Source organism: Carlito syrichta, unplaced genomic scaffold (assembly GCF_000164805.1).
Source record: "Carlito syrichta isolate Samal-C Ts95f unplaced genomic scaffold, Tarsius_syrichta-2.0.1 Scaffold303660, whole genome shotgun sequence".
Lineage (NCBI taxonomy): Eukaryota > Metazoa > Chordata > Mammalia > Primates > Tarsiidae > Carlito > Carlito syrichta.
The window spans coordinates 41,941-62,562 of NW_007247756.1; the positions used below are offsets into that span (position 1 = coordinate 41,941).

Here is a 20,622-nt window from a genome sequence, read left to right on the forward strand (position 1 = left end):
CCAACAGTCTGAGGGACAGTGAACTGGCCCCCTGTTTTAAAAGTTTGAGGACCTCTGCACTGGTTCCCTCCCCATCTTCAGATTGCACCATGCTGACCTCATCGCATGTGAGTAGGCAACTTACGAGAGGTTCCTGGGCTGCTGAAGGGGTGATTAGAGGATCGAGCTGTGAGTACTTTGTGTATAGACACAAAAGAATACAATAATTCAGTGTGATTCTTGTCCACGTGCTTACATTTAGCCAGATGAAGGAATATTTTTGAATGGTCACAGAGTACACCCCCAGAGAAAAAGGCATAGGACCAACATTCACTTGGGACCTCCTGTTGGAGAAGAGGGAGGACGTCCAGGACAGCTGTCTGCCTGGGCACAACCAGGTAGCACTGGGGCCCTCGAGGGAGGAGTCATCTACTACTGATGTCACTTACTACCAAAACACTCAGACATAACATTTGAGTTTTACATAATTTTGAAACATGAATGAAAATAAATAAGTCATAATAAATATGTGTAAAGGGCAGTCTAATAATAAATAAAATAGTTACAGAGCATCTATTTAAGGATAAGTAGTGCAGCGATATTGAGTCAACTATCTGATCACAAGGAGATTTATAAATAGAATTTTATCTCTGGAAATTTTGAATACACTTGGAGTGGGGACCCAGACTATTTTTTGGAAGCATCTCAGCTGATTCTTGTTAAGTTCAAGTTTGAGAACCACTGTGTTAGACCCTGACAGTGGAGGACCCTGAATGCTTAGTTTGGGGCTCTAGATTTTATCCGGTAGGGACACACCTGTGTCCCTTAATTATTCAGTAGATATTATTGGGCGTATGTTGTGTTCCAAGCACTGGGAATATAAATATGAATAGGATAGTCTCTGCCTTCTAGTAGCAGTGAGTGACAGGCAGAAAATTCTGTGGGAACAGGGGAGAGGCATTAAACTGTACTGTGAAGGGGCCTTCAGAAAGGATGTAAGCCAGCTCAGGAGGAGTTTAGGAGTTGCCAGAGAAACAAGGGATAGGTTTTCCCAACAGTGGGATCAGTAATGAAAAGTCTTGAAAATGGCAGCCTGATTCTAGTGGTTTTGTGTAACTGAAGTGTAGAGTGTGTGATGGAGGAGGGAGTGGGTGTAGTGACAGGCCAGAGAACTGTAGACAGGGGACAGGCCAGGTGCATTCTCAGATGTCACCGTCAGGCACCTGAACTTCATCCTGTAATTGGGAGGAGCCACGGCAGGCTTTTCATGAAGGTTATTTCTTAGAAAGTTCACTCTGGTACCAATATGGAAAATAGATTCAGTGAAGAGAGACTGTAAATGACTTAGAAGGCTATTCCTGCAAAATCTGGGCAAGCAATGAAGATCCGAACAAAGGCAATGGTGAAGGGTGACAGGATCTGGGTGAATTTTTAGAAGTTAAGTGGATAAAAAGTGTCTTGGTAGCATTGAGAAGATGGGAAATGGGGAATGAGTGCATTGAAGGGTGACTCTGAATGTAAGTGTGTAGACCTCGTGTCGTGCAGGGGTGATTAACGTTCATTACCCGAAGCTTCCACTTACTTAGCATGGAGCATCTGGAGAAGAGTATTTTTAACGTCCCCTACCTATGACAAAATGATGTTCAGTAATAATCATAAGATAAGTCACAGCAGCAATGGCCAGGAAAAAATACAGACAGTGAACATATTCTGTTGAACTTTGATCTTATAACCTTGCCAGTAAAAAAATAAGTAATAAAATCAACTTTACAGTACAAAAGAAAAAAGATAATGGATTAATAATTTTAAGTTATAGTCATCTTTTTTTAAAAAAGGAAAAATGTCACATATTGATCTGTCACAGTAATGAATATGGACAACTTTGGCTTCTGAAACTTGACAGTATCCTCTTCGGAATTGACCTCTCAATATTGAGACTCCATCTATCTTCACTCATATTTGAAGGAGGAATACCATCTTTAAATTTTAACTTTGAAAGTATTTTTCTTTCATGAAGCAACTGCTGTACAAACAGAGAAAGTCTTTGGCATAAGGATAAGTTCAGCAGAGAGTCATAAAATTCCATTTTGACTTCCAGAAATTGTTATATTTTTCATGTCTTTGTTTTTGAGGGCTCAAGTCTAATGGTTTTTATAAATGTCTTCTTAACAGTTGAGACATTTTAAACACAAGTTCATAGTCACATGTAATCACAGAATCTAGGTAACTCATACTCTCTTTCACTGGCTTTTCAATCACTGTACTGTCACTGTTTCGTTCTCATGTGTTAAATATTATAATATCCCAACTCTACTGAAGTAAGTGTAAGTGATTTTGAATGACTGTGAACGTACTCTTGAATCTACCTATGTCATGGGAGACTGTAGCTGAGAGTTCTCTGAATTAACTTTGATGTGAAATGTAGTGTTTGTTAAAGGATTGAGTAATACTGATTAAAAGCATACACATGTTGTCACTGTTGTTTATAACATAGACCAGCTGTTTGTTCAGGGAGAAATGTTTTGTCCACTGATGTTGATTATGATTGCCAAGGCTTGGTGGTCATAGAGAGCAAACCAAGTTGGTTTTATGTTTGTTTTTAAATTCCCTACAGACAGTACACCCACAGATTGCCTACATTGGACAGGGCCAGTGCTTCCACTACCTTTCCTTTGATGTACATGAATGGAGTGGAAAGGGTTGGGTATAGGGAGATGCCCAGGGGCACTGTTGTAATCTAAAAATAGTGATGGTGGTCTAATCCAAAAATAGTGATGATGATCTAATCCAGAAAGAGAGTGATGGCGGTCTACTCCAGAAAGAGAGTGATGGTGGTCTAATCCAGAAAGAGAGGGATGGTGGTCTAATCTAGAAAGAGAGGGATGGTGGTCTAATCCAAAAATAGAGAGATAGTAGTCTAATTCAGAAAGAGAGAGATGGTGGTCTAATCCAGAAAGAGAGGGATGGTGGTCTAATCCAAAAATAGAGAGATAGTAGTCTAATCCAGAAAGAGAGTGATGGTGGTCTAATCCAGAAAGAGAGGAATGGTGGTCTGACTTGGCTACTTAGGAGACAACAAAGATGCAAGGAAATGGTGGAGCTAAGAGACTCTAGGGCATGAATAATGGAATTTAAAGTAAGAACATTTTGAGTTAGAATGACTTGCAAAATGGTGGTATGTGTTGAACAGAAAAGAGGTCTTTAGAGGTGCTGGTTTGTACAGGAAAACCCTGACCCAAGTCGTGGAAGCATGGAATAAATTGTTCTGCAGCATCTTTGCTTCTTACCTTGGGGTCTTGCTAGAGTGGAATTATATAAATACTAAAAGAAACCAAGGAAAATACTAAACCATGAATATCTTCAATTGGCTAACACATTGAATTCTGTTATTTTAGAAATAACTGGAGAGTTCTAGTTAAACTACACTTTGTGATTTCAAAAATGGTTTTGTCTTTAGAAAACTGATCAAATTAAGATTGATAATTCAGATAAAAATTTAGTTTTGTTCTTTGAGTCACTTATGTGATTGTTGTATTTCAGGAAAGTTGTACATTTTATTCTGTCTGTATCAGGTAACATTAGAGCTTCCTGCCTGTTTCTGTGTGTAATCTGACTCTCTGAATTCCTAGGGGACAGGTTTTCTTATACATAGACACCATGAAACTTGAGGGACAGCTGAAGTCACTGAGTCACCAGAGAGCTTAATTTGAACAGGTTCTTTCCAGATGAGTTCCTGATAGGTGGTCTTCTATATTGAGCCCTCGTTAAGATGCTGTACAGGTGAGAGATGGTGCTTGTCACTGTGCGAGCAGTCGGCTGTCCATCTCTGACTCACTCCACTCCGGCCACAGCCTGCTCTCTATTCTGCAAACACACCAGAGGCCTTTCCAGTTGCTGTTCCCTCCATCAGGAATGCTTTCCCCGGGCACCTTCATGGCTCCCTCCCTCTCCTCCTTCATATCTTTGTGCACATATCTTCCTAGGGAAGTCTTTCTTGATAACTCTCACTGCAACTTACATCTCCACTTCCTGTCCTCTCCTACTTCTCTCCCTAGCAGCCATTAGTGTCTGGCAGGCCATGTAGTTGACTGCTTTGATGGTTGAGTATTAGTTCTGTGAGGGTAGGAACTGTGTCTAGTTGGCTCCTGGATCCACTGTATCTGAAACAGTACCTAGAATAAAGCAGATGCTAAACTGTTTAAATGAAGGAAAGAATGTAGGAATGAATGCATGGAACAGTATAAATGGGTGAAAACATGAATAAATAAATATATGGATGAAGAATATTCAGTGATGATAGGAACCTGTATTTTTGTGGCACAGGAATAAAGTCACCCATTATAAATCTGATTTTTTTTGTTAAAGTATGGAGAATTTTTTGCTAGTGTGCCTGGCAATATATGAGTTACTTGGTTACAGTAATATTTGGAGAGCTGTAAAATTTGAGATCAAATACATTTGTTGCTTTAAAGAAGTTCATTATCTGTGGGGAAGCAGTCGTTTTCCATTTCTGGTAGAGTTAAGCAGCAGGAGGGAGAGAGATTTTAGAGCTGCTTAAAGAGCCACACTGGTGGGTGTTCCTGAGTCATTGTAACTGTGGTCATGGGATTGGAATGATTGGGACCCTGGGCGACCTGGGCTGCTTTTTCCATGCTGACTTTGAGAGTGTCAATGAAGTTACTAGACTGGAAGTTTAGAAGAAAGCTTAACTCTCCTCACTGGTAACTTTCAGGCAGATGCTCTGACTCCACAAAGTCCTTACCCCACTTACCCTCACACCACCTGCATATGTGCTCAGCCTAGGTACAGCTGTCCAGAGTCTGAAATAGAAGCCAGTTGTTTTCCACAGCAAGATAATAGGAGTACATGAAAGTGTGACTTCCTGAGGACCTGCCTGGTTCTGAGTTTTCTTCTCCTTTTTGAGTGTGGGGGTTATTGTTTTATATCAGGGCAATTCATCTAACAATAACTGCTTTGGCCAAAATCTGCTTTTTTGCACTGAACAAGCGCTGCTTTATTTTATTAGATGCTGTGTGCTTGTACCCGTCACTTTCATCTTTGTATTCTTTGCATCCTGTGGCATGTTTGCTAGTGGTTTGTTTTCTCTTTGATATTTGGACTGTTGGCATTGGAGATTTTCTCATCTATAAGAAACTGTTAAGTCTATGTTCCATCCCCTTTCCTTTCCAACTTAATGCACTAAGCATCACTTTCAAATTTCTTTGCTGCTAGGATTCTAACATATTTGCACTTATGGTTTCTGTTCCTTGATAAATTTTCAAGTTTGTATTTGAATACAAGTGTGCAGACGCTGTAGCCTTTATCTTGTACTTCCAGGCAAGTGTTACAGTTCCTTATTTTTCAACAGCTTCGCAAAGGCTGAAAAATTTGCCTCGTACTTCCCTCAAAGCCAAACAGTTGCTTCAAACTTCATCTACAAAAAGAGGTAACTACAGCCTCTTACTAAGTTTCAAGTTTCAGCAGTGGTCTAATTAAATCTGACATCTTTTGGCATACTGAGTTCATGCTGTCTGTAAGACAAGCTTTAGTCTTTTTGAAAATAATGAAATAATGTGGATTTATTCTGTTATTTGGATAAATCCAGAAGAAACGTGTTTTCTACAGAGGTATGTATTGGGTTGCTCCTCTGAGAGGAGTAAATGATATATACTTTTTCCTACCAACGAAAAACTGAAGGTCATTATTTAACTTTATGCCAACTGAACTAATAAGTGCTTTAAAATGGGCCAAATGTCAGCCAACAAACATTCTATATGTTAATGCTTTTTCCTCAGGCTTCGGATTTTGGTTTTACTTATCTGTAGGATAAAATGAGAACACTTCCACATTAGAAGGTGGTTAAAGTTAAATCACTATGTTTATGAAGTATGGTAGCTTTTGTAATAACTGAGTTGAAGAAATATATGAAGGTTGGGCAAAAGCTAGCTAATACTATTTCCAGGAGACTGGATATAGAGGAAGCTAAAAGGAAGTAGTATTGAGAGGAAGCAGTGGAATAGGATGGACTAGCAGTAACAAGAATGAACAGAAGCCTCAGGGGAATTTGATGAAGTAAATGTAGACAGTGAGGGGAAAATATCCTCCCTGTCCAGAACATGAAGGCTTTCTGGTAGCTTTATGAATCAGTAAATAACAAGATACATAAGGGAGATGAGGAACTAAAGTACATGTTGGGGTCGGTCAGAGGGGGAAAACTTGAGATTTGTTGGGAAATAGGATTGGGTTAATATGGTTACAAAGGTGCTCTACTAGATGGGTTAGCAATGACTTAGTAGATTAACTTAAGGACATCGTTTTGAACTATAGAATCTGAAAGAAGTCAGTAGGTCCATGAAGAAATAGGATGTGTGAGTGTGTTTTGAGGCCCAGAAGCTGGCCATAGGCCTCTTGTCTTTGGGTGCCATGGCCAGAAGCACTAGACTGGCTGGTTGGTGTTCTGTGGATGGAGGAGGTAACTTGATAGGACTCCTTACAGAAAGGGGCCCTTTTGGAGTTACTTGGAAACCTTGGGCTTCTTTTTTAGTACTTCTTGGTATTTTTGAGTATGTCCATGGTGGGGGGGCGGTGGTAGGCAGGTGAAGCATGAACCTGAGCGAGTTGGGTTATCTAAAACAAGGAAAGAGATTGGCCTATTCCATAATAAAAGCATAGAGATGTTGTGTTTATATAAATTGTATCTGTTGTATACTCTGTAAAGCTGTTTTTGGAATCGGGTAGGTTCATATTTAAAATTTTTACCTGTAGATTTTATGTTGCTGTATTTATCAGGTTAAGAAGACCATAACTTCTAGCTGAATTTTTTAAATGTGCCTGTAACTTCACAGCAACTTGGATGGATTTAGAGTCTATAATTATAACTCAGTGATTTATCTCAAAAACAAAGAACTGAGTACCACAAGTTCTTACTCATTAGCTGACCCTGAACATTTGCCATAATACTATAAGAAATGGATTGGCAGTAACCAGAAACTGCTGGGGATGGGGGGCGCATCACATTAATAAAGGTACCCGATCTCAAACCAGGCCAAGTGGGGACCAAAGGGAGGCCCAAACTTTACCTATACAATGACCATTTTTATACCTAATCCTGAGTTTTACCCCACATCTTTTTTTTGGGGTCAGAGTCTCACTCTGTCACCCAGGCTAGAGTGCAGTGGTACACTCACGGCCACCTCATTGTCGATCTGCTGGGCTCAGATGATCCTTCCGCCTCAGCCTTCCAAGTAGCTGGAACTACAGGCATGCGCTACCACACCCGGCTAATTTTTTTGATGTATTATAGAGGCAAGGTCTTGCCAAGTTGCCCAGGCTGGTCTCAAACCCCTGGGCTTAGGCAGTCCTCTCACCTTGGCTTCCCAAAGTGCTGGGGTTACAGGCTTGAGCCACCGTGCCCAACCTGTACCCCACATCTTTAAAATACACACACACACCACATCCAGAAAAAAAATGTGCCTATAGGGGTTATGTTATTTTTGTGACTATCAACCACCAAACTACCTACCTTCCATAAGATGACAGGGGAAAACCCAGTGTCAAAATGATTGTGAACTGAAATTCTGGCATCTAGCTGTTGACTTAGTAAAGGAAGAGAAGTGGATGGTGTGGGTGATTGATCTTGTTGATCTATTTAATCTCTTACTCAATCCAGACTTTTCTGTCTTCTGGTTGGTTTATAGCTTGGGTACCGCCATCACATTCCTGTTCTCTATACATCGTAAACCAATTGAGAAATGAACTCAAGTATAAGATTTAAAATGTGAGCTTCATTACTATTGAAGCTGAATTAGAAAATACCTTTTAGATCCAGGACCAGATGGATGTTTTCATGTCCCTCCTGTCTGACCTTGGGAGAGAGGGGTCTGTATTGATGGGAGACAGAGGCTACCTGTTTACCTGTGCATTAAACTTGTGCAATAAAGAAACATGGGCCAACAGATGATGAATTGTCACAAATCAGTTCTCTCATTCTGTGGCTGAGTCTGTACAATTTTCTAGAAAGCTGATGTACCATTTATAAGTGCTGACTGGCTCATGGGAAGAGGAAAAGGATTCCTTGACAATCAGAAATACAGTCACTTTGATTTTAATTGGATTTAATAATGACATAGGTGCTTGAAGATGGGAAGTGAAGTAAGAAAGAACTGTGTTGCTTCGTTCAAACAGCCACTCCATGAATATTTGTTGAATGATATAGTCATGTCACTAAGGTCAAGAAAGGCTGGACACATTTGTCTTTGCATTTTCTTTTTGCAAGTGTTTTGTGTTTCTTCAGCCCATTCCTCTCTGAGAAAAAGAATCCATTGTACGTTTTGAAGACTTCGTAGAAGTGACTGTTGGACCTGCTTTGAAAAAGAGTGACTGCCAGTTATACACTCAGTGAAGGCAAACAGGGTGGAGGCTCACCACGTCAGGGAAAGAAGTGGAGGCTCGGTAGACCAAGTGAATGCAGATTTGGGAAATGCGGTATTCAGAAGGGAGGAGGCTGCTGAGGAGTAGTGGAGGGTGCGGGCTGTCTATTGCAGCTCCAATTCACTGTTTTGAAATATTCAGGGTGAAATAAACAGTGTTTATAGAAGGGCTTCCTGATGGATTTTAAAATGCGGGTCAATACAGAACTATCTGAAAATGGAGAGCCCAAAAATCTTGTCATTATCTTGGGAGATTTGAATCTTGGATTCAAAATGAGAACCGTCATGTTCCCTTTTCTGTTGATTAACAAGCATCTCTTGACTCTGCCATAAACACAGTCCACTCACAGCTCTCCCACGGGTCACCTTCATCCAGCCCCTCTTTACTCTATCCTCCACTGTGGTGTTCACAGCCAGCCGCTGCCACCACAGGCTTTATTGGATACAGTTAAAGTAAAATCCTGCCTCTCAGGATTCTGCCTTGTGACATTGGGAGTAGAGAGAGCAGGGGACTGGGCTTGGCTCCCTCCAGACATGCAGGTTCCCATCAAGCCATTTCGTGCTGTTTTTGGAAGGACATAAGTATGGTAGGGTTTATTGTATATTTCGACTGGGTAATGCTTTTGGGATTTTCCAGGATCTCTGTTCCCTCTTTAGTTTTTGATTCCATCGTCAGTTTCCTTTGCTGAGAAAGTCCTAGGTCAGAATTCTCTCCTTTGAAATGTGTATCTTCATTTTCTCAATTGCTGACTTTATTTTAGAATGTGCAGGTTACAGCTGTAAGATCTTTAAAGGTCTCCTAAGACCACTCAACCTCATTATAATATTTGTATTGTTCCCTGGCCCCCGAGTTTATAGATGAGTCCAAATGCTGATGCTGTCAGAGGAACCCCTCTAGTGCAGACATATTGACAACAGCTCAGTCACCTCCAAAGCACCCCAGCCTTCCCTTAGCTCACCGTAACCGTGGTCAAGAGCTTCTCCCCTGCCTTGAGGTTGTAGAACCTTTTGACTTGTTCTTTTGTAGACTGTAGTACATTTCTCTCAGAACTTAAGGATTATTACGTTTACAGTAATTTCTAATTTATAAATTTTATCTTATTTTTTGTTTTTGTTTTTGAGGCAGTCTTTGTTACCCAGGTTGAAGTGCAGTGGTACAATCCAGCTCACTACAGCCTCAACCTTCTGGACTCAAGTGATCCTCCCGCCTCAACCTCCCAAGTAGCTGGGTCTATAGGCATGCGCCACCATGCCTGGCTAATTTTTAAATTTTTTAGAGAGATGAAGTCTCACTGTGTTGCCTGGGCTGTCTTGAGCTCCTGGGCTTAAGCAATCCTTCCTTCTGCCTCAGCCTCTCGAATTGCTGGAATTACAGGCATGAGCCACTGTGTGTTGGGAGCCAGCCTTGGAGGCCCGCCTGATGACAATCCTATCCTCCTTCTCCACTATCCTCCTTCTCCACTTCTTACTTATACAAAAAAAAAAATCATTCTTTTATCTTTCTTCAGGTTACCAGTGCTCAACCTCTACAAAATGCTAGCTTGGTTTTTACAGATGGCTCCTCTTCTAAAACAGCGGTTACTATTATTAATGGTATTACTTCTTGTTTTCATACAGATTATAATTCTACTCTATGAGTTAAGCTGTTTGCAGCTTGTCAGATCTTTACAAAAAATTTTTAATCTCAACACTAACATTATGTTACAGGTATACTGCGTCTTTTAAAAACTGCTAGTCTTCATACTGTCTCTTCCTTCTCCCCCACTAACATAATTATTGTTTTATAAACCATTCAATTACATATTTGTGCTAATATAAAACCTGTTTATGCTACTCATTATTCATACTCATTCTACCCTTCCTTGGTCCATTATCTAAAGACAGTGCTCTTATTAATGAGACTATGTAATGTTTTGCTTTTCCTTCATTAACAGCTACTGCTTCTCATGCCTTTCATCATCAAAATGCCTAAAGTTTACTTTACCTATTTGGGTTCTGGACCGCCTCATCAAAAATGTCCGGCTTCCCACCCCCACCACAGTACTGCGAGAACCTACAAACCACCAACTTGGGGACAACTAAAAGTGCTAATACATGACACAAAAAATTTGGTTTGGTTTCAAATTACTTCTCTTACTCTCTCTACTATTTTTATTGCTATACTGGCTATTATAGCAAGCCAGGTGGGTTGTATTTATTTAAAAAAAAAAAAAATCTTATTGGGCTGATATCCCAAACCCTCCAATATTCCAACCTGTTACATGAAATACTAAAATTATTACTGTTTTTACTAATCATTCCTCTTTATTAAAAGGCCCCACTCTTTTTTCATTGTGGGTCAAAACTATTATTAATCATAATTTTTCCTTTTCAAGTTGTTCTAATTCTCTTCCAATATGTTTTAGTTTACCTAAAAAATCAAACTACTTGCATAAATCATAAATTAACTAATTATCTTACTTTTTCTAATTTATATAGAGATTTATGATTATTAAACAGCCTTCTTATTTAATGGTTCGTATAAATCTTACATCTCTTTGATATAATATATATAGTTTAGTGTTTAGATATGAGATTAACTCACTGTTGTCACAACCAAAAAAATTTATAACAACTTTAATTTTAAAAATTACAACTTTAATAGTCATTACTACTTCAGTTTCAGTTTCAGCTATAACTTTAACTAAAAAAATACATACTACTACATTTACAAATCAATTATCCAAAAATGTCTCATTAACTTTAACAACTCAAAAAATTATCGACCAAAACTTAAAAAATAAAATTAATACATTAAAAAAGACTAAATTGACTTTAAAATATCATTCAGAGTTTAAATAAATTTGTGTCACACCTCTCCAAATAAACAAGTCTGTTCATACCTGGGATGAGATTAAAAATCATATCTCCAAAATTTAAAACCACTCCAACATAAATTTAAATCTCTCCAAACTTCATCAAAAAATACAAGACATTAACTCTACTAAAAAACAATTTAAATTCACCCAATTGACTCAGTCAATCTATATCAATTTTTCTTCATTTGTCAATCAAAAATCATTATTGTCTATATTAATCAATGTAAAAATTTGTAAAAAAATAATCTTACTACTATTATATTTACTTCCAGTCATCTTCAAATCATTAAAAAATAACATCTCTCAACTAAACACAAAATTTCATGACTTCGTATTAAAAAACAAAAAAGGGGGATATGTCGGGAGCCAGCCTTGGAGGCCCGCCTGATGACAAAGTCCAGGTGCGCTGAGGACCCCTGGCCGCAAAGCGAGCCCAGGCAGCTGAGGCCCTTCTGTCTTCCATCTTTGCTGTTGATACAGCTGAAGAAATTCTGTGCAGTCATGAAAAAAGAAGATGGCATGTTTATGCGAAGAATCACAGCTAACCCGGAAATATCATGGTTTATTTTTCCATTTTTCCCACTATGCCACTTGGCCTTTTCTAACATATGCAAGGGTTAAACTCTGAAGCACATCAAGAATGCTTTCTTTCACTTGGTTGTAAGTTACTAGATATTGCTTAAGTATAAATGATATAAGTATATTCACTCCCTATTAGATTTAGGATTATGCAGTTTAGTGTTTAAACATAAGGATTTTTTAGAAGCACAAGTTTATAATAAGTTCATTATGAATTCTTTGTAAGTTCTAACACTTAACTAGAAGTTATGTAGGTGATTTATAACACTGTTTTCACTAACTTAGGATAAAGATTAATGTTAAGGTTTTTACTTAATTCTATAATTAAAACTATAAACTTATAACTCTAAATTAACATTTATAGAATAGGTTTTCACTAAACTCATAATATAATAATCAGACACTTTTATGACAAGATCAGCTAAAACAAAAAACAACCTTGAGAGGCCTAGAAAACATTACTAAAAGTTTCCTTTGAGTTCTCTTTAAAAACAAACACTACAAGATAAGAAAAAAATAACGAAGACATCTGGACAAGGGAGGCGATCACAGGACTCTGAAGAACATAAGAGCCTAAAATAAAAATATTCCTGACACATAAAGAAATATACACTTAACTTTCTTAAAGCAGGTGTCTGATATATGATTGTCGTTCACCTATCCGTGTCTCCTTCAACACTTCCCACGACCCTTGCGGGGCGGGCCCCCACAACTGTGCCAGGCTTAAACTTTGTTATTTTTAAATAAAACACAAAATGAGAAAACTATACACTACATAGAGAGCTTAATTAATTTTTGTGAGGCAAACACCCTTGCAGCCACCCCGGTGTCAGAAAGCTAGGACTTGATGCCCCAGGTGCCCTCTACCCGTCTGTTTTCAAACACAAGCCTCTCTTGACCCCCGTAGCTGTTCTTCTGAAATTCATAGCAGTCACGGCTTTGTTTTTCCGTGTGCTCTTAGCATCCAAGTAATGAGACTGTAGTTTTGCCTTTTTACTATGTCTTTTAAAGTTTCTCTTACTTTGTTGTGTTCCTCTCTCTTCTCACCCTTGTTTGCCTGAAGAAACCGCCAGATTGATGGTTCTGCATAGGTGCTTACAGGTTAATTTTGATAATGGTATTTTCCTGCCTTCATTTAATAGGCTCCAGAGTCCTCTGTGTTTTCTGTAAATTGGTGGTGGGATTTAGGCAATTAATTAGATGGATTTTTATTATGTTTGGCAAAACTACTTCATGGGGGGGACGCTTCTCTATCCAAAGGTGCTGAAAGTGGGGTTTCCTCTTTTTGTGATGTCAGCAGTCACTGATACTGAATGCCTATATTCGTAGTTCTCTAAGATTAGAGAATTGGGATACTTTAATTCTAACATGCCTTTCTTTATTTGTCAAAATACTGTGGAAAGAGAAATTTTTCCTTATTACGGGAGGAACCCCCCCAAAATAGAATTTGTTTATTAAAATTTGTGTGTTGACCAGTATCGGTGGCTCAGCCTGTAATCTCAGCACTTTGGAAGGCTGAGGCAAGAGAATTACCTGAGACTGTGGGTTCGAGACCCACCTGGGCAACTTAGCGCACGCCTGTAGTTCTAGCTGCTTGGAAGACTGAGTCTGAAGGATCGCCTGAGCCCAGCAAGTTGAGACTGCAGTAGCCAGGAGCGTGCCACTGCACTCTAGCCTGGACAACAGAGTGAGACTCCAATTCAAAAAAAAAAAAATTTGTGTTTATTTATGTTTAAACTTCAGTCACCTTCAAAGTCCTTTCTGTTTCGTGCAGTACAACTATCAAGATGTCTTTTCCACTGCTCATAACAATTTTTTAACTTGTCGGTTTTGATGCCTTTTAGTGCATCTGCCACTTTTTTGTTTCACCTCTTCCACATTGGCAAAACATTTCCCTTTGAGTACTTTTTTCATCTAGGGAAACAAACAAACAAACAAAAAAGTCGCTTGGGTTGAAATCAGGTGAATTGAGAAGGTGGGGCATGGGAGTCATGCTGTTTTTGGTAAAAACAGCAACCACAACTGCTAAGCACTCAGTGTGGTGTGGGCAGGTGTACTCATAAATCACCCATCATGAAATGGGCAAATGCATTGAAATAATCTCCCCCCAAAATTCACTGAAGCTGGATGCAGCCTCTCACAACAACACTAGCTGGTATATTAAAGTTGATGGGTTCCTATTACACTTACTTAGCAGGGGAAGCCTGTACTACAAGGAGCCTGTCCTCCAAAAAATAATTTGTGTGTGTGTGTCCCCATCGTATTTGGTCACCCAGTGGTACAATTTCTTTTAGGAAATTCAGAACAAATATTTGTTCTTTCCCTTTATTTGTCAGTTTTACAAAACAAAACACTCAGCACCCTCCAAAGGTGGCCAATTAATATATCATTATGAACTCATGGATTTGAACATATTTGTGTTTCAGTCCATTCTAGATATTGTTCCAGCTTTGGTGGAGGGCCTCTACAAGTTGGCTTCCAAGTCTTTTTGACACAACCCTAGCAGTCTTTGATAACATCCTGCTAACTGGTATGATCAGACAGGCCTATCTGGGACATTTCCTGCCACAGACCTGGAATTGGCCATTTCTCCAAAAAAGTCCTGCTTTCTTTTGGGGAGAAAATGTATTTTAGTATCAAAATCTGAATGTGTTACTCTGCTCATTGCAATGGAGTTGGTCATTGTTTCCATCTTTTCAGTTACTAGAACTAGGAAATAGATGTGTAGGATTGTAGTTGTATATCTTTTAAGATTAACAACTACCTTAATAAATTTATGCTGATACTTCCCATTCAAATTCAAGGATTCTGGGTAATTATTTAATCCCTTATAATGTTATTCCAGCCTGAGAATCCTGTTTCGCAGCAACACATAGAGTTAGAATATCATATTATAGGTTTTTTAAAACCCCATGTCACCCACAGAGTATTCTCAGGATAGCATTAGTGTAATATACAATGTGATACTGAAAACAATTTCTGAAACAGTTTGCATATTCTCACTCCTTTTTTAAAACAGCTATACTGTATCTAAGCATCAAATTCTGTAGCTGTTCCATCCTGTCCTCTCCTTAGGGTGCCTCAGTCTTAGCTCTGCATTTAAGTATACATTTGATGCATATTACCAGTTTGTATGTCAGTGTCTCACCATTTTTCTTCTCTGAAGTTTATTCTCTAGTAGATTTGTTAAGAAGGAATTATGGGAACAATGTTCATTCCTCCAATTTTTGTTAATGACTGCTGTTTTGTACTTGAAAGTCATTGGCTAGATATGAATTATTTGACTCATTTCTTTAGTATCTTAAATATATTACTCCATTTTCTCCAGGAATAAAGAACTGTTTCTGTAATAATCACTAGATCTTTTTATCTGGATGTACATGGATGTTTTAGATTCCTCTAAAGTAGAATAATTACTAGGCTACGTCTTGATATTCATCCTTCTGAGCTGATTTCCCCAGATTTGAAACGTGTTCTTTCATTATAGAATAGCAAATCTTTTAAAATTTTCCAGATACGTTTTATTGAATTACAGTGCCAGTATTCTGTTCTCTTGCCTTGGTTTTCTTTTTTGTGGACACTCCTGTTGTGCACATGCGGGATGTTCTTTGTTTCAATATCTGTGGCCTTCTCTTGAGTTGTTTCTTTCTTCTTGTTATATGATGGTTTCTTTTTGTTGTTTACTTCTCTTAAAGCTCTTTTATCTATTGTATATATTGACTCTTGTGTTCCCTCTTAGACTTCATTTTGAAATGATTCATTGTGTCGATTCCTTCCCTAGTTCTGTCACCTCATTTCTGAGTATTTCCCATTTTGATTTACGGTGTTTTTTCAGTTGATTTTTCTATACATTTAGAGCTTGATTTAAAGCTCCCTCTGCTGTTTTGAGAAGTGCTCAGTGCTTTTTACTATATTCACAGAATGGAGCAACCATTACCATTGTCTTACTGTAGAACATAGTAATTGCCACTATCAGAAACATCATACTCACGAACTCATTCTCCACTCCCAGCCCTGACAGCCACTCATCTTTCTTTCTTACGGATTTACCAGTGTCGGACATTTTATATGAACGGAATTGTACAGTGTATGATATTTTGTGGCTGACTTTTTGTACTTAGCATAATGTTCTTGAAGTTCATCACACTACAGCATATGTCAGTGCGGTCATTTGCTGCATAGTAATGGTTTGGTCAACAACAGGCCACATATACAATAGTGGCCCCATAAGGTTATAGTGGAGCTAAAATTCCTGTCACCTGGTGATGTCGTAGACCTTTCAGGGGGACAAAATGCGGAGTGGATACCCAATGATAGGGTTGCTGGATCATATGGTAGTTCTGTGTCTAGTTCTCTGAGAAGTCTTCATACTGTTTTCCATAGAGGCTGCACTAATTTATACGCGCACCCACTGTGTCAGTGTTTCCTTTCTCTGCATCCTCACCATCATCCTGTTTTTTGACTTTTTAGTAATAGTCATTCTGACTGGTGTGAAATAGTATCTTGTGATTTTAATTTACATTTCTCTGATGATTAGTGATGATGAGCATTATTGTCATGTTTGCTGGCCACCAAAAGTTAAAAAAAATAAAATTTAAAAATAGAACAAAGCTCATCCAATAAGGATATAAAGAAAGAATATGTTTAGCCGGGCTCGGTGGCTCAGCCTGTAATCCCGCGCCTTGGGAGGCTGAGGTGAGTGGATTGCCTGAGCCCACGGGTTTGAGACCCGCCTGGGCAACTTGGCGAGACCTCATCTCTACAATAAATCAAAAAATTAGCCAGGCATGGTAGCCCGCGCCTGTAGTTCCAGCTACTTGGACGGCTGAGGCAGAAGGATCACCAGAGCCCAGCAGGTCGAGGCTGCGGTGGCCAGGAGCAGCCACTGCACTCCAGTCTGGGCAACAGAGTGAGACTCCAACTCAGGAAAAAAAAAAAGAAGTGGAATTACCGGGTCATATAATACCTTTAATTTAACATTTTGAGGGTCTGCAAACAATTTTAATTTCCAGAGTGGCTGCATAATTTTAGAATCCACCAACAATGTATGAGGGTTCCGTTTTCTCTGTCTCCCCATCTCCCCACTAACACTTGTAATTATCTTTTTTTTTTAAAGGTATCCTAGTACAGTGTTGTCAAGTGAAATCTCATTGTGGTTTTTATTTGCATGACTACTGTGTATCTTTTCATGGGCTTATTGGCCGTTTGTGTATCTTCTTTGGAGAAATGTCTGTTGAAATGTTGAAATTCTTTGCCCCTTTTTTAAAGTTAGGTGTTGTTTGTTTGTTTTCATTGTTGAGTTGTAACACTTATTTATATATTTTGGATAGTTTCCACATCAGATATGTGACACACAAGTATTTTCTCCCATTCGATGGGTTGTCTTTTCACTTTCTTTATGGTGTTTTTTGAAGCACAAAAGTTTTTAATTTTGATGAAGTGCAGTTTATCCATTTTTCATATGGGTCATGCTTTTGGTGTCATATAAGAAACCATTGCCCAACCCAAGGTTATCAAGATTTACTCCTGTGTTTTCTTCCAAGAGTTTTATAGGCTCAGCTCTTGCATTTAGGCTCTGTGATCCAGTCTGAGCTAAGGTGAATGGTGTGAAGTGTAAGATCCAGCTTCTTCCTTTGCAGTGATCTAGGCATCCCATTCTGAGCCTCCCTGCTTTCACCCACCTGGACTTAATATTCCTTCGATTCTAGTGGTCTGTTTGCACCTAGAAGAGGGGTTTGATGGCTTGGTTTCAAGAGTTTATGTCTGCCGCGTCCCTCCTAGACCTCACCATAGTCCTAACCATACACCTCACCACAGACCTCTCTTACTGCCCTGTGGGAGTGGGCAGGCCCCTCCCACTCTCAGCTGCTGCCACATTGCTTTTTGTGTGAGGACTTGTTGCCTCTTTTGGAATTCTGAGGATGCTGAGTCCCTACTCTGTATGTTCTAATACTATTCTGTTGAGAAGTCTTGATAAAGGTGTTTTGATTCCTAATTAATTCATTAATCTTCCAAATGAAGCTGTTTTGTTAAAAACTTCCCCTGCAGGGTTGATATGCCCAGTGAATCTGAACAATTCCAGAGTTGTATGTTTGTATGTTCATGTGTGTGTGTATACACATATTTTTTAGCTTTGGTATCCCAAGGGTGGTTAAAATTTACAGTTAAATAATAACACTTATTTTTTAAAAACTTACCTTTTAAAAGTCTTTTTGAGGTTGAGTAGTTAACTTGAAGAGGGTCAGTTCCAAAGTTATTTTCTATTTTTAAAGTAAACTAGAAGATTGGACTGTAAAAGTTGATTGATAGCTTATTTATTCCTGTATATATTTTTGCATTTATGGAAGAAAAGCTGTGAAGCCCCATTCTTAGAGCTTTTTCTGCCTCTCGTGTTTAATACATCTTTTTTGATAACTTAAGAAATGTCTGTATACTTAGAGAAATAATGGTGAGTCACATACAGTAAAGAAAGAAGAGATCAAAGCCCTTCTGTGCTGTCTTATTTTTTGTGTGTGTATGATTTCTTGTCAGCAGTTGCCAATTTACTATGCTTCAGAGTCGTATTTTATAAAACCTGCCTGGGACAGTAACCCCACAAATCAACTTTCTGAGTCTGGTGGAAAATTAACATTTCAGTGTTAAATGTTGAAAACGACATTTTAATTTCTGTCCCAGAAATGTTTCTCTTTTGGTTACCGGTAAAGAATTCTGATCTGGGAATTAAGAGACCCGTGTTCAAATGATGACTTTCCTGTCTGTATACTCAATTGACCTCTGTGATTATGACAGTTTTCCTTATCTATGTGAGAGGGTTTGGCGTAGACAGTCAATAATAAATCTTTTAATAAGGAGTCTTTAACTCTGTATTGAGAGAAGCACATTTAATTCATCTCTGTGGTCTTTGGCAACCAGAACTTTTAAAAAAATTCTTACTATGTCAGTAACTTGTTGTTATCATGGATGGGATATAGACTGTTGAATGATATAACTTAGCATAATAAAGGATAGCTAACAAGGAAATGTTTTTGTCTTTGATTCATTAATAATGCAGTGTATATGTATTTTAATAAATGGCTTCCTTCTCCCATTGGTCATGTAGCCAGTATTTGGCAATGTATATATTTTTATTCCTATCTATATATTTGTTGGGCATTTAAAATTGTTACAATGTATGCAGTTAATGAAAGTTATAGTTTGAAGAACACCACATTATGAAGACAAAACTTGGAATATCTGACTTTTATATTGTTAATACATGTGGGACATATTACTTCTAAACATTTTCAGTGAATGTTTATCAAATTAAAAACATAATTTACTCTTTTTTTAAAGAGATGTTTTAGGTACCTGCCTGAATTATATTACCTTAATTAGAAAACAAACTTGGCACAATTATTAAATACTTATAAAAGGCAACCGTATTTTTAAAATGTGAATTCTCGTATTACTCGCCATTGCATTTTAGAGATGGCTTAACTTAGACACCAAGGTTAGCATTCTTAGTCATGTGTCATTTTTATAAACAGTCTTCTAATTCTTGCCTAAAGTAGACAGATAATGTTCCTTCATTTTCCGCCTGACTCAAATGCATTTCTTGGTATCCAAAAAAGAATAAGAGAAAGTATAACTTGTCATAATTAATTTAGGCAGTATAGTCTACGTTACTACTTATATTTGAGTTGATTTGTAAGGACATCCTATGAGACAGTCCTGTGTGGCTTTGTTGAACATGTTTCCAGAAAACAGCTGGAGCCAGCAGAAGGAGCCCCTGTTCCTTCAATAGGGAAGGCACAGATGTGATATGCCTTACAATTTGTTTAATATTTTATACTTTACCAATAATTGTTATACACATTACTCATTGGCTCTTCACAGCTAACCTATGACATCTGAAATTTCTTAGATTTATATCCAAGTGGAGTTTTTTCTTTTTAGCAATAAAGTTGGTATTGTGGGTTTTTTTGTTTTTATTTTTTTTTTGAGTTGGAGTCTCACTCTGTCGCCCAGACTGGGGTGCAGTGGCTGCTCCTGGCCACCGCAGCCTCTATCTGCTGGGCTACGGCGATCCTTCTGCCTCAGCCTTCCAAGTAGCTGGAACTACAGGCGCACGCTACCATGTCCAGCTAATTTTTGATTTATTGTGGAGATGAGGTCTTGCCAAGTTGCCCAGGCGGGTCTCGAACCCGCGGGTTCAGGCAATCCACTCACCTTAGCATCCCAAAGGCACGGGATTACAGGCTGAGCCACCGAGCCCGGCTGGTATTGTGTTTTTAATCTTGATTTCTATGTGTTCATTGTCAGTATATAGAAACATAGTCAGTGTTTGCATTTTTATCCAGCCCTGTGACCTTACTCCACTTATTATTTCTAGAACTGTGTGTGTGTGTGTGTGTGTGTGTGTGTGTGTGTGTGTGTGTGTGTGTAGACTCTCCCTGGTGGGATTTTCTGTGTAGATAATCATGGGACAATTTTTTTCTCTCTAATCTATAAGCCTTCTATTTCCTTTTCTTTTTCTTTTTTTGCATATTTCACTGGCTAGAATTTCTAGCACTATATTCAATAACTGGTGATAGCATATATCCTTGCTGTGTTCCTGAACTTAGAAGGGAAAGCATTCAATCTTCATCAAATATAATGTTAGCTGTAGGTTTTTTGTAGATGTTCTTTATCAGATTGAGGAAACGTCCCCTATTCCTGCTTTTCTGAGAACTTTTATCATGACTGTGTGTGGAATTTTGGTCATATGCTTTCTTTTTTGGCATCAATTGATACGATTG

The 20,622-nt window shown here is 38.5% G+C and overlaps 1 protein-coding gene across 3 annotated transcripts in view; it reads left to right on the forward strand.

Annotated features, from left to right (window-relative positions):
* Positions 1 to 20,622, forward strand: part of SLAIN2 (SLAIN motif family member 2) — a 50,959-nt gene that overhangs the window by 19,334 nt on the left and 11,003 nt on the right. For 2 of the 3 annotated variants that reach the window (XM_021712822.1, XM_008058941.1), the window contains exon 6: positions 5,348 to 5,425. The exons of the other annotated variant lie outside the window; for it this stretch is intronic. In XM_021712822.1, coding sequence (XP_021568497.1) covers positions 5,348 to 5,425 — 78 coding nt within the window. The remainder of the gene's footprint in view (positions 1 to 5,347; positions 5,426 to 20,622) is intronic. 3 annotated transcript variants of the gene reach the window in all.